The sequence below is a fragment of the Sebastes fasciatus genome, chromosome 15 (genome assembly GCF_043250625.1).
Source record: "Sebastes fasciatus isolate fSebFas1 chromosome 15, fSebFas1.pri, whole genome shotgun sequence".
NCBI classification, from domain to species: domain Eukaryota; kingdom Metazoa; phylum Chordata; class Actinopteri; order Perciformes; family Sebastidae; genus Sebastes; species Sebastes fasciatus.
Genome location: NC_133809.1, coordinates 10,096,867 through 10,110,411, shown reverse-complemented (window position 1 = coordinate 10,110,411; position 13,545 = coordinate 10,096,867). Strand labels below are relative to the sequence as shown.

Sequence of the window (13,545 nt, the reverse complement as noted above, 5' to 3'; positions counted from 1 at the left end):
TTTCTCCCGTCCCATTCACCTCACTCACCCACATCTAGCCACTCCCTCTTGCCCTGCAATAACCCCTTTCCCTCCAGTCACAGTCACCTGACCTTCCCCGCCCATCTGCTCATCAGCCCCTGTAGATATCAGCCATTTTTTTACTCACTGCTTGCCAGTTTTTTCAAAGTTGCAATGCTGCTTTCTTGCCTTGTGTTTTTGCTTTCGGGCTTCTGTTACCCGAAACTTAACCTGGACTAGTATCTGCTTGCCTGAACATTCTGGTGAGCAAACTTTACTCAGAAAGCAAAACAACATGTCAAGTACGAAAGAAGAAAACAATCATCTTTCAAAGTAGAGCATGACAGAAAAAAGTATGGGGACCACTGATAAATCAGAGCATCTCAAATATCCTTTCAGTCAACAGTCTATTAGCTGTTCTATAGAGAGAGCTGAAGTCACACACCTCTTCCAGGTAAGCTCTGTTACATGTATTTTGCAACAGTGGCTCTCTTTCTGAAAATAACCTAATCTAATAAACCTTTGAGCACCTCGTCATTTTAACCAAGATAAATAAAATATCTACTTTGTTAGCATTCAACATCTACAGCTCCCATGACTCTTAGCAGTAGCTATGCTATACCATTTTTGTTTTTTTGCAACCAGAAGTGACCGAACGCTGAACAAAACATTTATAAGCAACCAAAAAGGTTATAATTAACTTTCATGAACTGAAAACACACTGTGAAAGGGTTAAAGTTCTAAGACGAAAACACAGACAGCTACCAGACCGGACAACGCCGTGGTAACGACCTGTCAATCACAAGGTAGCCACGCCCTAAAGCATCCCCTGCTTTATGGTCTATTTGACTCTAAATGGGACCATAATTTACTAAATGAACATCATGCTGTATTGAAGAAGACCTGAAACTATCGATTGAGACCATAAACTCATGTTTGCAATGTTTACTGAGGTAATAAATCAAGTCAACCACCTACATCAAATATATATATATGTTTCAATGTGCATGAATCTAAGTGTGTGTGTGTCCCTACCTGCATAGTGTCAGTCCAGGACATCTTAGCATCCAGTAGTGCGTCCAGTGTATGCCTCATTAGCTCTTCTTTCTCTTGACTGTCACCGCTGATGATGTAACAAGAGGAGCGGACGCATCTGAAGAAGTCCACACTGACAGTCGAAGAGGAGGCTCCAGAGGGAATATAGGCCAGGTCCACGTAGACGCTGACGTCACCAACAGAGGTAGACTTGGAGCCTGTGACGGGAGAGAGAGGAGAAACTGATGATAGACATTTCAGTAGAACTCAGTGGTAAGTCTACAATCTACAGTGTTTAATGTCATTGACATTTTACACCTCCTACCTGGATTGGGGGAGGATTTTGCTGGTGCTGAGCGGGTGCTGGAGGAAGGCGTACGAGTAGAAGAGACGTTCCCCTTTGCAACTCCACTTTGGCTCCCTGTCCTGCTTTTCCCTGAGCCTGATCTTTGGGAGGCCTCAATAACCTGGGAACAAAAAAGCAAGTTTCACTTCAGCCATTATAATAAAAAAAACATAATTGTATCCACAAAATCATAAAAATTTTAAAAAGAATTCACTGTAAAATATGCAAACTGTGAACCGGACTAAATACTTAAAGAGGACACAGTGTTATACTCTTATGATTCCTTATAGCACAGGGATACTAATGGTACGTGTCCACAGGATTTGTCCTTTCCACGCTTCCCATTCATAGTCTATATAAGCAGCCGTGCAATGCATTCTGGTAGCGTCAGCTGCCTTATGGCACGACTTGCCGCCTCTGGAAACTCCCGCAAAACTTTTAAACTAACCGTTGTCGATCTAAAATAAAGATTCAGCGACTGAATGTATTATTTCTCGCCTAGCATGTTTTCAGAAACACATTTCTGTGATCTATTTTCGTAATATATGAAAAAAAAGTTTCCAAACGAGCTGCCATGTTGGTTCCGGTTTGAAAGCTGGGAACAGCAGCCCACGAGGGAAAGCGTTTGTCCAATCAGGTGCCGAGTGGCAACCCATCAAGCGTGCTATTCTGGGAAGCGAGGCTTCCAAAAATGCCCATGTGGACACGTACCATAAGGCTACATTCACACCACAACAGGCGTTTAAACCAATTTGACGCAGGTATGTGCGGTGATGTGGGAGAGTCACTTTAATGGCCCATTAACTGCTGCGATCAACATCTTTTGTTCCCTCATGGCTGGGTTGTACAGCTCTGGATTGCCGGTTACGTGACGTCGGGTTGCGTTTCTCCAAAAAGAATTGGATTGGAAAAAGATTCTATTTCTACTTTTCCGCTGCAGGCCGCTGCGTTTTTTTTTTCCGGCACCCCCTACGGCTGCCACAGCCGCAGCCCAAACCGCACCGCCTGATCTGCTGTGATGCAGCTTAAGACTTGATTGCAGCAAACTGTAGTCTAAATATACGCATGAACTCATGCACCAAATCACACGGACATCCTTTACTTCTATGCTTACAAGACAAACTCACCGCTGGATTTTTTTTCCCTCGCATGCCAGTCGCTTTAGCTTTCTTCCCGTGTGCGTCGAAGTCAGACTGAGGAACGGGCATGGACGCATCAGGATGTGGAGGCAGGGGCGGGCTGTCCCTGAGAGGGGCTGGTAGAGGGTCCGGGGGCAGAGCCTGACAGGAGCGGAGATCGTGGGGCGAGTTAGACGGCTCGCTATACGACTCGTCCTCATCCGAGTCCAGACCTCCATCTGCTGTGGTGGACGGGCAGTCCTCCGTGCAGATGGGGGCGTTTGACTCGCTGGGCGACGTGTCCTTGGGGTTGTTGTTGTTGTTGCCGCTGTGATGATGTGGAGCTCCTCTGGAGGTCTCGCTCGCACCTGAAATGGAGTCGGGCTGTTTGAGATGCTTGAACTCGCAGGGGGAAACCAGACACAGATCCACATCGTGAGCCGACACCTCAAAATGAAGCGCGTTAGGAGCTGGAGGCCGCCCCATCTCGGAACCTTGCCCTGAAGATCTGGGAGGCTTCTTTACCGGTAAAGGCATCCCAGCGAAATGGCCCCCATTGGAGTGGGAGTTATGAACGCTGTCATCCTCTCTCTGGCTTACAGTGGTGGGTCCCTGCTCCAAGGACATGGACAGGGATTCATCTACCTCTGTGGACTGAGGTGAGCTCACCTCTGCTGGCATGGAGTGCGTAGTGGTGGTGGTGGTGGTAGCCAAAGATGGAGAGGGGTCTGACGGCCCCTCTTTAAATGAACCCAAAGAAAGGAAGCTTAGCTGCCTCTCTCTGTTGGTTGTGTAGCTCTCTGGGTTGCTTTTGGGCTGCCCGTCACTTTGCTTGGATGATCCATTGACATCAGCTGACTCTAAGTTACCCATCTGGGCCTGTAACCTGCTGAGAGTGTCTTTATTGCACCACACATCATCTGGGGACAGACAGTAAGGAGTGTGGCCTGCACTGTTGGGCCGTGAATCAGGGGTGGCGGGCTCTACGGTCTGCTCGTCAGCGCTGACCGGGGCCTCTGGAGATGATCGCGAGGGTGGGCTGTTTCTCAAAGCCCCGTCCAGGAGAGTGTATTCAGTCGGGGTTAAGTCCATCTGGACTGTGTTCTCGTTCTTTGGCGCCTTGTTCAGGGGAGATGGAAATCCTATAACCTTTGCTGGTTTGGCAGCATTTCCAGGCTGGTCCACAGGCGCTTTCTGCAGGTCTACATCAGCTTTCGCTCCATTATCCCCACACTTTCCTCCCATTATCCCTGCAGCTTCTTCCCCTAATGTATCATCAGCTTCACTGCTCGTCTCTTTGCTGGTACCTCCAAGGCTCTTTTCATTTCCTGACTCGCTGATTTTCTGCTTTGCTTTATCTGCTGTTTCCACCTGCGTCTCTCCTCTTTCAGTTTCCTCCCGGAGCCTGAGAAAATCGGCTGTCATATCCTCAGGGGTAGACATTTTGGAGCCACAGGGGTTCTCTTCAGACTCTTTGTCTGGTTTTTGATTCTGCTGCTTTGTATCAATACCCCCTGGCTGTGGCAACACATTCCCAGTGTCGGGTTTTGTTGACAGTTCACACTTCTTGCCATTATTTGCCTCCTTTCCTGATGGTTTTCTTGTTTTCTTCACCCCTGTTTTAGAGTCATTTTTTGCTTCTTTTTTGAGCTTGATTTTATTTTCGTTCTTTGGTTTGTAAGGGAGAACATCCTTTTTCCCCTGATCGTTCCTCATAACATCGTTCTCCTCTTTATTTCCCGGCTTCTCCTCCTTTTTCCCATCCTTCCCTCCTCCTTTCTTTGAGGTACTCTTCTCTGACGTTGCTCCTTTTTGCTTTACACCCGTCTCTTTGATTCTGGTTTTATCAGCATCTCTTGTAGCGACTCCATTTAATAATTTTCCCTTTTCCCTTACCAGTCCCTCTTCTTTAACTCCCCGCTCTTTTCCGTGTTTGGGCATTGACTCCTTCCCTTGTGACCTGCCGCTGTCCTGGCTCTCTGTCCTCATGGTCTTTTTGTCCTCCCCCAGCTTCTCCATATCCCCGGTGGTCACCGTGGGTTTCTGGAGGAAGGCCAGCCCCTTCAGCTTCTCCAGTCCCTGCAGCAGCTTTGCCTGTGGGGTGACACCAGGGAACAGCACCCTGACCACCTTCTCCTGGGGGCACGCTGGGTGCCACACGAGCAGGGCAGACACTGATGCCAGGGCGGTGAGAGGGAGAGTTTGGGATTTGGATGCTGATGACACGGCGTCAGGCCAGTTTTGCATGAACGTCTGGTACTCCTGGCTGTTTTTGCCGGGGTTGAGGATGTATAAATCCAACTGTCCCACTCCCATCTTCTGGAACAGGGTTAGCGGCTCAATGGGGACCCCTTGCGGGCGAAACAATGGATGTGGTCTGATGTCTAACTTCTTCAACAGCTGTAGGGTTAGGGCCGCCTGGTGCGTGCTCTTCAGTACATTGTCCAAACCTGACATGAGAAGGAGGATAATTAAAGGGGCTCTTTGGTATTTTTTCAGCCTGACCATATGTTCCCATGTTTCTGTGTTTATCTAAGGGGTTCTCAACCTTTCGTATTTTTCAGGCCCACTTCTGATTGTTAATATTTCAGAGGACCACCTTCCCAGATAAATAAATATATGTAATGCCACCGTCAGCTGTAATGACCCAAATAAATATTCAGCTTACGCTCACCCATCATTGCATGCCATTATGAATCCAAAGTATTCAGGGTCATATTTCCTCACTGCACGCGTTGGAGCGTTTACCGGTGCAGGGTTGTCTCCAACATCACTTTTTCGTTTTTTTCGTTTTATATGATACCAGTATCTTCACTTTAGCTATAAAACTGAACCCGCTACAACCTCTGAAAACCAGAATAGTTGTCCCCATTAGTCACTTAGACACAAAAACATGGGGAAATAGTGTCCAGGCTTTAACTTTATAGCAACCAATCCCATTAGAAATGAGTACAGTAGGTTTTAATGCATCACTCACAAGGCTGTTCCTCCACCTGCAGCCTGCTGGGGGCGTTAAAAAACACGACTCCGAGCTCTGGGGAGATGGTCCTCTTAGACGAGTCCTCTGTTCAGATGAAAGAATATTAAGACACAGACACAAAAAGGACATTTCAACATGAAACAGATAAAGAGGACTACAGAGAAATCTTGATCTCCTATCAACAGTTCCTCATTACATCATCTTCCTGCAGGAAGAAAAGCAACATCCCTCCTCTGTTGCTCTTCCTGAGTTTTCAACCTTTTTTTCCTCATCCAAACCAAGGGTCTAATGAGGGTGACATATGCTGAACAGATTCTTAAGCCCTTTGGGGCAAATTTGTGATTTTGGGCTGTATGAATAAAATGGACTTCTTACCTTTGATATCTGAGCTCAGCTCCAGCTCAGCCACCTTCCTCTCGAGGAAGACGTTGACCCCGGGGAGGTTCTCCGTCCCGATGTGCGTCAACAAAACCGCATCAACTCTGTCGAGGTGGCGGACCAGCTTCCAGAAACAGGCCTGAGAGTCCGAGCCGCCGTCCACCAGCACCGTGAACCCGTTGACGGCAAAAAAGGCACAGTCACCGCGGCCGGCGGGGAACACGTAGCAGCAGGGGCGTGACAGCTTCAGAAACCCCACGGTGGTGGGAGGAGGCAGGAGGTCGAAGGGAGACGGAGGGGACAGGGTACCAGAGATGAGGGAGGTGAATTCCCCCAGGGCCTCCATGACGGGCAGCACCTCTGGGGGATTGATGTGCAGCGTTAAAGGACCCTGCAGAGGCCGGTTCTCCAAGAGAGTCTTCCTCCACTGGCCGATGTTGGGACAGCTGAGGGTCAGACTGAGTTTGGAGGAGGAGGCAGAGCTCTCTCCTTCATCTATGAACTAAAAACAGCATTTTAGAAACTTTATAGTACAGGAACAAACAATGACTTAATACAATTTTAACACACAAAAATCCAGTATAGGTCAGCTTCTCTTTTAAAGCACCATCTTGATGACACATTTATGTTTACATTTAGAGCAGAAGCTGATGATGATGTATGAGTTTAGCAGTAAAATAAACTAAAACTTACAGCTGTAACAATTTGGCGATTAGTAAATTGATAGAAAATAAATTGGGAACAATGTCATCAATCAATTGATCGTTTAGGTCATTTTTTAAGCAACAGTGCCAAACATTTGTTGGTTCTAGTGATGATTTGCTGCTATTGTAAATTGAACATCTTTGTTTTTTGGGGGGTTGGTCAGACAAAATGAGCAATTGGACAATGTCACATCTCTCTGGGAAATTGTGATGGGCATTTTTCTGTTTTCTGGCTGGGCAATATGATGATATATATCGTCAAAATTATATAAAAATGTTTATCATATATGTTTGTTTCTATCACGATATAGGCTTGGCCTGTATTTATTTCTTCTTTTCTCTATAATTTCACTTAACTGTTATCTTCATTTTGCACTCAAGTTCCTAAAATGAGTAAATACTCAAGTATTTAATTCACACAGGAGTAAACAAAAATAAGCCTTATCATGTGGTTATTTCATATAGACTATTGATTTATTGAATTATCAGATAACATGCCATATTGTGATATATCTATCGCCCTCGAGCTATGAAATGATCTATAAAGGGATAAAAGATTTTGGCCATATCAAACAGCCCTAAGCAGATTCATCTATGATTAAAGTAATATTTAATTGCAGCTTTAAAATAAGCCTACATGTATGTTCAAGGTTGCATGTGTCTAATAAGCAGCTGAAGTAACATCTGAACATTTATCGGCAGAGAATTAAAGAGACTTTGTCGTACCTGCTCTGTTAGTATTTGTTTCAGTTGGTGTGGTGAGAACAGTCCTTTGTGAAACAGCAGGTCGCCACTTTCCTCCGCGCTCTGGCCGGCCAAGATCAACAGCTTATGGGCCGATTCCCTGGACAGCAGAGCAAACACCTGGCCGGAACAGAACACAGATGGTAAGATTTCTTTTTATTTTGCAATGTCACCAAGGGTTGGAAATTAACACCAGCCACCAGCCAAATGCTGGTAGAATATGCAAGTGGATGCTAGATTTGCGTCACTCACCAGACAAAAAGGACAATGGTAATCTATTGAGCCACCAGCCACAGTGGCAGGTGGACAAAAAAAGTTAATTTCCAACCCTAAATGTCACTTAATTTTCCCCAAATCAAAAGTAAAAGAAAGGCAATAGAGAAGAAAAATATATAAAGTAAAGGGAGTGAGAGAATTCAAAGACTAATCTATAACAGGCTTTTTGAGCTCCATCAGCATAAAAGTAATTTGATCATTTATGTATCACATTTGAGTCACTTCAAGCAAAAATACCGTTTAGCTGCTTACATCTAACCATTTTCTTTATATTATTGTAAATGAAATATCTTTGGGGTTTGGAGAGCTTGGGCTCAGGGAAATTGTGACAGGTAATTTTTCATTTTCTGTAATGTTTGTAGACAAAACAAATAATATATTAATCAGGTAAATAATCGATAATAAAAAATAAATATTAGCTGTGGCCCTCGTTATAATCATATGAGAATAATTCAGTGTATTTGTACTTTCTGCAATCATGAAAATCATGATAGATTGTCAAATTCCTGTATGAACTGAATAAAAATAGAAAGAACTACAAAATAATAATTCTCAAATCATGTTCCCTGCTTTGTTTCAGATCTCATTTTGAAAAAGATTAGAATTTTAATTAATTTTGTATCATTATAAACTGCTAAAAATAAATCACAATCAGACTGCGTCATGATAACACCTGGCTAACTATCTTCCAAGAACTTCCAATTATCTGCGAAGGAACCAGGATTTATCCCCTCACCTCTGAGTGAACCTGTTCCTGAGATGGACTGATCAGCACCTGAGTGTCCAACACTCTGGTACTGTGGCGCAGACACTTCTGCCCTGAGGACGCAGAGAGAAAACACAAAGACTAGAAAGAGAAGGACAGACAGCCAAGGGGAAGCAAACAAGACCTGGGGAAAGTCGTATAGCTGAGGGAGTCTGGAAACAAGCCGACGTATGTGAGCAGGGAGCGAGAGGCAAGAGGGGAACACGAAGAGGTCGATGAGAAAGTGAACTGGGATCGCTGGGCGGGTGATTGACTCCCTCAGCGAAAAAAGAGGAAGGAAGAAGAGTGGAACAGCTGAGTCAGAGGGACTGTCCGAGGATGAGATGCCAAGTTAACTCAGTCTGCAGCGAATATCCAGTCTGAAGGGAACTGGATCAATGTTAGAGGATACAGAGGCAGCCAACTGGAACATAATGACCCCAAATAAGAACAAACGTTTCTTCGTCTTTAAAGGACCAGTGTGTAACATGTCAGGGGATCTATTAGCAGAAATAAATATAATATTCATAACTATGTTTTTTATTAGTGTAAAATCACCTGAAACTAAGAATCGCTATAGAATGAGCGATACATTCATATCTCAATAGGGAGCGGGTCCTCTTCACCCATGTTGCTCTGCCATGTTTCTACAGTAGCCCAGAACGGACAAACCAAACACTGGCTCTAGAGAGAGCCTTTCGTGGTTTCAGGTTACCTGAAGGCCACCGTAGTTCTCCGACACGCTTGGAAAGCCACTAGATGCTGCTAAATCCTACACACTGGTCCTTTCAATATTAAAGCTACCAAAATTGATGTTGCACTATTTCGCGACCAAATTTTACTAACAAGTACAGTAGTAGATATCCTTTTATCTGAGAATATGGATATAAAACCAAAGTATTTTTTGGGGCAATTTCCCCCCAATCTTCTCCCAATATAGAATATAAAATCCTCTCTGCACTGCAGTCTCTGTTACTGGCCTTTTTACGTTTTTACGTTACCTGAAGGCTACCGTACGTAGTTCAACGACACTGCGGTAACTTGAGCTGCAGAGTTCAAAACCGTGGTACCGCCAACTGCCGTCTGACTTCCGTTGCTTCTAAAGTATTGTTATTATGGTAAGGATGGCCTCTGAGTGAGGCGAACGGCATTACCACGGTTTTGCACTCGGCGGCTCACGTTACCGCAGTCTTAGAAAGGGAGGAGTGAGCGGAGGGGTTGCAAACTGCAACCACACCACTAGATGCCAACGAATCCTACATCTTGGGTCCATGTTTACTTCCTGTCAGCTGATGTTATTTACATCCACTGCAACAGGAAATTAACTGGGACAGATTTAGAATGTTTATATCTAAAACCGTGTGATGGTCTAAATATTGTATATTTGTGACATCACAAATGGACAGAAATCCGAACGACTTGTTTCAAACGCACAATTTCTGAATAGGGCTGTGTGTATTTCTCCGTATATTGAGCGTTTTCATAGTTTACCAGTATTTATAAAGCACTTAAACCTGCTTTATAATATATAAGACATGAAAATCTCACTTTTTACAATATGGGACCTTTAACACTTCAGTTTTTTATACAAGATATAAAGTGTTAATTTGTGAAATTTAGAGTTGCTGGTCAGCGGACTTTGTGACCTGTAGACAGAGCCAGGCTAGCTGTTTCCACCTGCTTCCAGTCTTTATGCTAAGCTAAGCTAACAAGCTGTAAGGTCACTTACAAAATGTCAAATCCCTCAATTTTATTAAACCCTGACATCGTAATAATACCATGTAAGCTCTGACATTATTAAAAGATAATTCACTACTGCATACAGGCAACCTCTGTGGTTGCCATTTTGTCCTCCCTAGAAAGAGATGTGTCCGTTCCTGTCTGTGTTTATCACTTCACAGCTCGGCTGTAACACGACTGTCTGACTCTGATGTTTGTGTTGCCTTTTTTCCCATTTGCCCTGGTTGTTCTTGGCTCTGTATACTAAAAGGCTGTTATGCATATACAGAAAGAGAGGTGGCACAGCTCAGTTGCAGGTCTCTATTGTTTCATGTCGAAAGGGCCCACCCATGTTTAACAATCACTCGACTGCTCCTACACCTTCCTTCCTTCCTTCCTTCCTTCCTCGTTGACCCCAGACCAGCCGAACTGTCGGGTTACCATGGGGACGGGAGTTTCTGTGCCATAAGGCGTCATATTAACACACTGTGACTTACCTGCACCCTTGAAAGACGCCGTGTGATGGGAGAGAAATTCTTGGAGATAGAGGTTCAGGTTACAGGATTTTAAGTCAACGTCCCATGAGCGAATACCTGGAGACATAAAGACACATAGTCACAGCAGGGAGCAACAATTAGTTTTACTCTGCCAAAAACATATCACACAAGTGTCCAAATATTCACAAAACAAAACAGAAAAGTGCAAGTTATAATGTACAAATTTGGTTATTGTAAGTATTACTAATTTTACAGATAGTACATTTTTGAAGTATACCATATACTTTGCCTGTCCATTTATTTTTTGTATTTTCTCAATTAATGTTTTGTTTTGAATTATTTCATTTTATTTCCAACGCATATCTTTAAAACCAATAGAATTTGATCACCAAAAAAACATCTTTGATTACACTAAAATAACTCACTTAGGACATTTTAAATCATTAAATTATTTTTCTAATTTCTGATAGGATCATTCACACAAATCATGTGTTAACGCCTAAATGGACCGGAGAATTTACTGGACTTTAAGTGTACTAGAGACCAGTAATACTATAGCCTTTAGTCAACATTATGTCAAAATTCAAATATATGGTTGTTTTCTTTTCAATGTGTGGAAGCTAAAACTGTTTGTTTACGGAAAATGGAAAGGAGAGAGTTGGGTGAATATATTTTAGTACAAATGTACCACTAAATAAACAATAATAAGAAACATATCACCTTTCTGACAGTGTCAACAAAGACTGAAAACTCATAGGCTTTCATGGCAGAGCAGTTGCATTATAAGTGTCAAGGTGTAATAAAGTGGCCAGTGAGGACAGATGAGAAAGAAGAAACTCTACTCTTTAGATAAATAAACCATTTAAAAACACATTGGAAAACTTGAAAAATGACGCACAGCTGAAAACAGCTCATACTTAGGAGATAGGCCTATGTGGTTTTCCCCGGACAGTGATGACATGTTCATAGGCCTTATAATTTATCTGTATATCTGTCACTCTGCATCTGTCCTCGTGTTTCCGTTCATGTTCCCTTATCTATCTACAGCCTTTATGCAGTGTTTTACATAATTTGTCTGCACCTTATATGTATATATTATATATGTATGTATTATATTATGTTGTCAACATAATATTGTTACAATAATAGTTACATACATATTATATATGTATTATATTATATGTATATATTTGTATGCACCTGGAGATGCACTGTACTCACACAGTAAAACAGACTGTATGCCTGCATGTCTACAGCCATGCAGTCTCTGCTGTATGTGTAACACACAAAGGTTAATGGCACATCATTTACAAGTGGCTACTGAATATCTGCCCTGCAACATTTCCTCCAAAAGCTTCTCCTTACATAACGACACACTGAGGCTAAAGACAAACCACAGCACCAGACTGCTTTTAATTCTAATGCACCCTGAGGGAGGATGAGGTGATGAGTGATTCTATAATTAGGGGTACATGTCATGTCCATGGGCTGTATTTATCAATTTTATTAAATATTCACTTCAAGCAATGGTCAATTTTATATCAGGGCACATTTCTCTTTCATTTAATACAAAAAAGTAGACAGGTCCCATCATTTATTTTGCAAAAAAATGCATATTCTACGCTGGAATTTGCTGTTTTCGTGTTGTCTGATTTGCTAAATGTTAGGTTTTGCTCTTCAGATAAACATTAAAATACATGTTTTGGTATATAATTTTCATAATTATTTGTTCAAAATAATTTTTTTAAATCTATTTGGCTCATTCATGTACATTAAATCATCCACTTTGTGTGTGTCCGGTGTGCGCCACCATCAGCATCAATGCTGACCAGTAATTCTACGGCCATTAGTCAAAATGATGTCAAAATTCAAATATATGGTTCTTTCTTTTCAATGTGTGGAAGCTAAAACTGTTTATTTAAGGAAAATGGAAAGGGGAATATATCTTAGTACAAATGTACCACTAAATAAACAATAACAGTGCTGACAGTGTCAACAAAGACTGAAAACTCATAGGCTTTCATGGCAGAGCAGTTGCATTATAAGTGTCAAGGTGTGATAAAGTGGCCAGTGAGGACAGATGAGAAAGAAGAAACTCTATTTGGAAAACTTGAAAAATGACGCACAGCTGAAAACAGCTCATACTTAGGAGATAGGCCTATGTTGTTCTCACCGGACAGAGATGACATGTTCATAGGCCTTATAATTTATCTGTATATCTGTCACTCTGCATCTATCCTCGTGTTTCCGTTCATGTTCCCTTATCTATCTACATCCTTTATGCAGTGTTTTACATAATTTGTCTGATTTGATGCACCTTATATCTGCACTCACACAGTAAAAACAGACTGTATATGCCTGCATGTCTACAGCCATGCAGTCTCTGCTGTATGTGCACACATACAGATTAATGGCACATCATTTACAAGTGGCTATACATTTCCTTCAAAAGCGTCTCCTTACATAACGACACACTGAGGCTAAAGACAAACCACAGCACCAGACTGCTTTTAATTCTAATGCGCCCTGAGGGATGCTGAGGTGATGCTGATGGTGGAGCATTGCCAGATGACGCATCCTCCTTTAGAATAAAATGACATAAACACTGCAATGAGGTCAGTGAGGAGCTGTATCCGAGCTGATGAACTTGCAGGCGTCTGAATTTTTGTTTTTTATCCGAATGTACAGTAGAGAGAAAAAGGAATCAGCTGCTGTAATAAAGAGGCGTTGGCTTTAAACGTACCTCGCTCAATGTCCCCGCTGATGGGTCCAGTGTGTCTGAGCTGAGCGGTCCGTCCTATGATGATGAGCAGGGAGTATTTGTGGAGGCACAAGTCAAAAGGCTTTGCGGTCGCAGCAGCAGCAGCAGCAGCAGCAGCTCTCCTCGGCTCCTCCTGGACCTCCCTCCTCTCAGCCACCCGGCTGGACGCCATGTTGGAAACTTGCACTTGGGTGTGATGTCATTGAAGAAAAAAAAAAGCCTGACAACAGCGCCTTTTATTA

The 13,545-nt window shown here is 43.0% G+C and overlaps 1 protein-coding gene across 4 annotated transcripts in view; it reads right to left on the bottom strand.

Annotated features, from left to right (window-relative positions):
* LOC141782989 (microtubule-associated protein 1S-like) overlaps window positions 1-13,545 on the bottom strand; it is a 24,027-nt gene extending 10,482 nt beyond the window's left edge. The window contains exons 1-9 of one of the 4 annotated variants that reach the window (XM_074659869.1): window positions 13,286-13,534; window positions 10,543-10,638; window positions 8,318-8,400; window positions 7,288-7,425; window positions 5,855-6,359; window positions 5,477-5,563; window positions 2,509-4,949; window positions 1,361-1,502; window positions 1,036-1,277 (exon numbers count right to left, since the gene is read on the bottom strand). In XM_074659869.1, the coding sequence (XP_074515970.1) occupies window positions 1,036-1,277; window positions 1,361-1,502; window positions 2,509-4,949; window positions 5,477-5,563; window positions 5,855-6,359; window positions 7,288-7,425; window positions 8,318-8,400; window positions 10,543-10,638; window positions 13,286-13,475 (3,924 nt within the window). In that variant the 5' untranslated portion in view covers window positions 13,476-13,534. Of the gene's footprint in view, window positions 1-1,035; window positions 1,278-1,360; window positions 1,503-2,508; window positions 4,950-5,476; window positions 5,564-5,854; window positions 6,360-7,287; window positions 7,426-8,317; window positions 8,401-10,542; window positions 10,639-13,285 lie in introns of all 4 variants that reach the window. The other 3 variants (XM_074659871.1, XM_074659872.1, XM_074659873.1) reach the window with 3 other exon arrangements.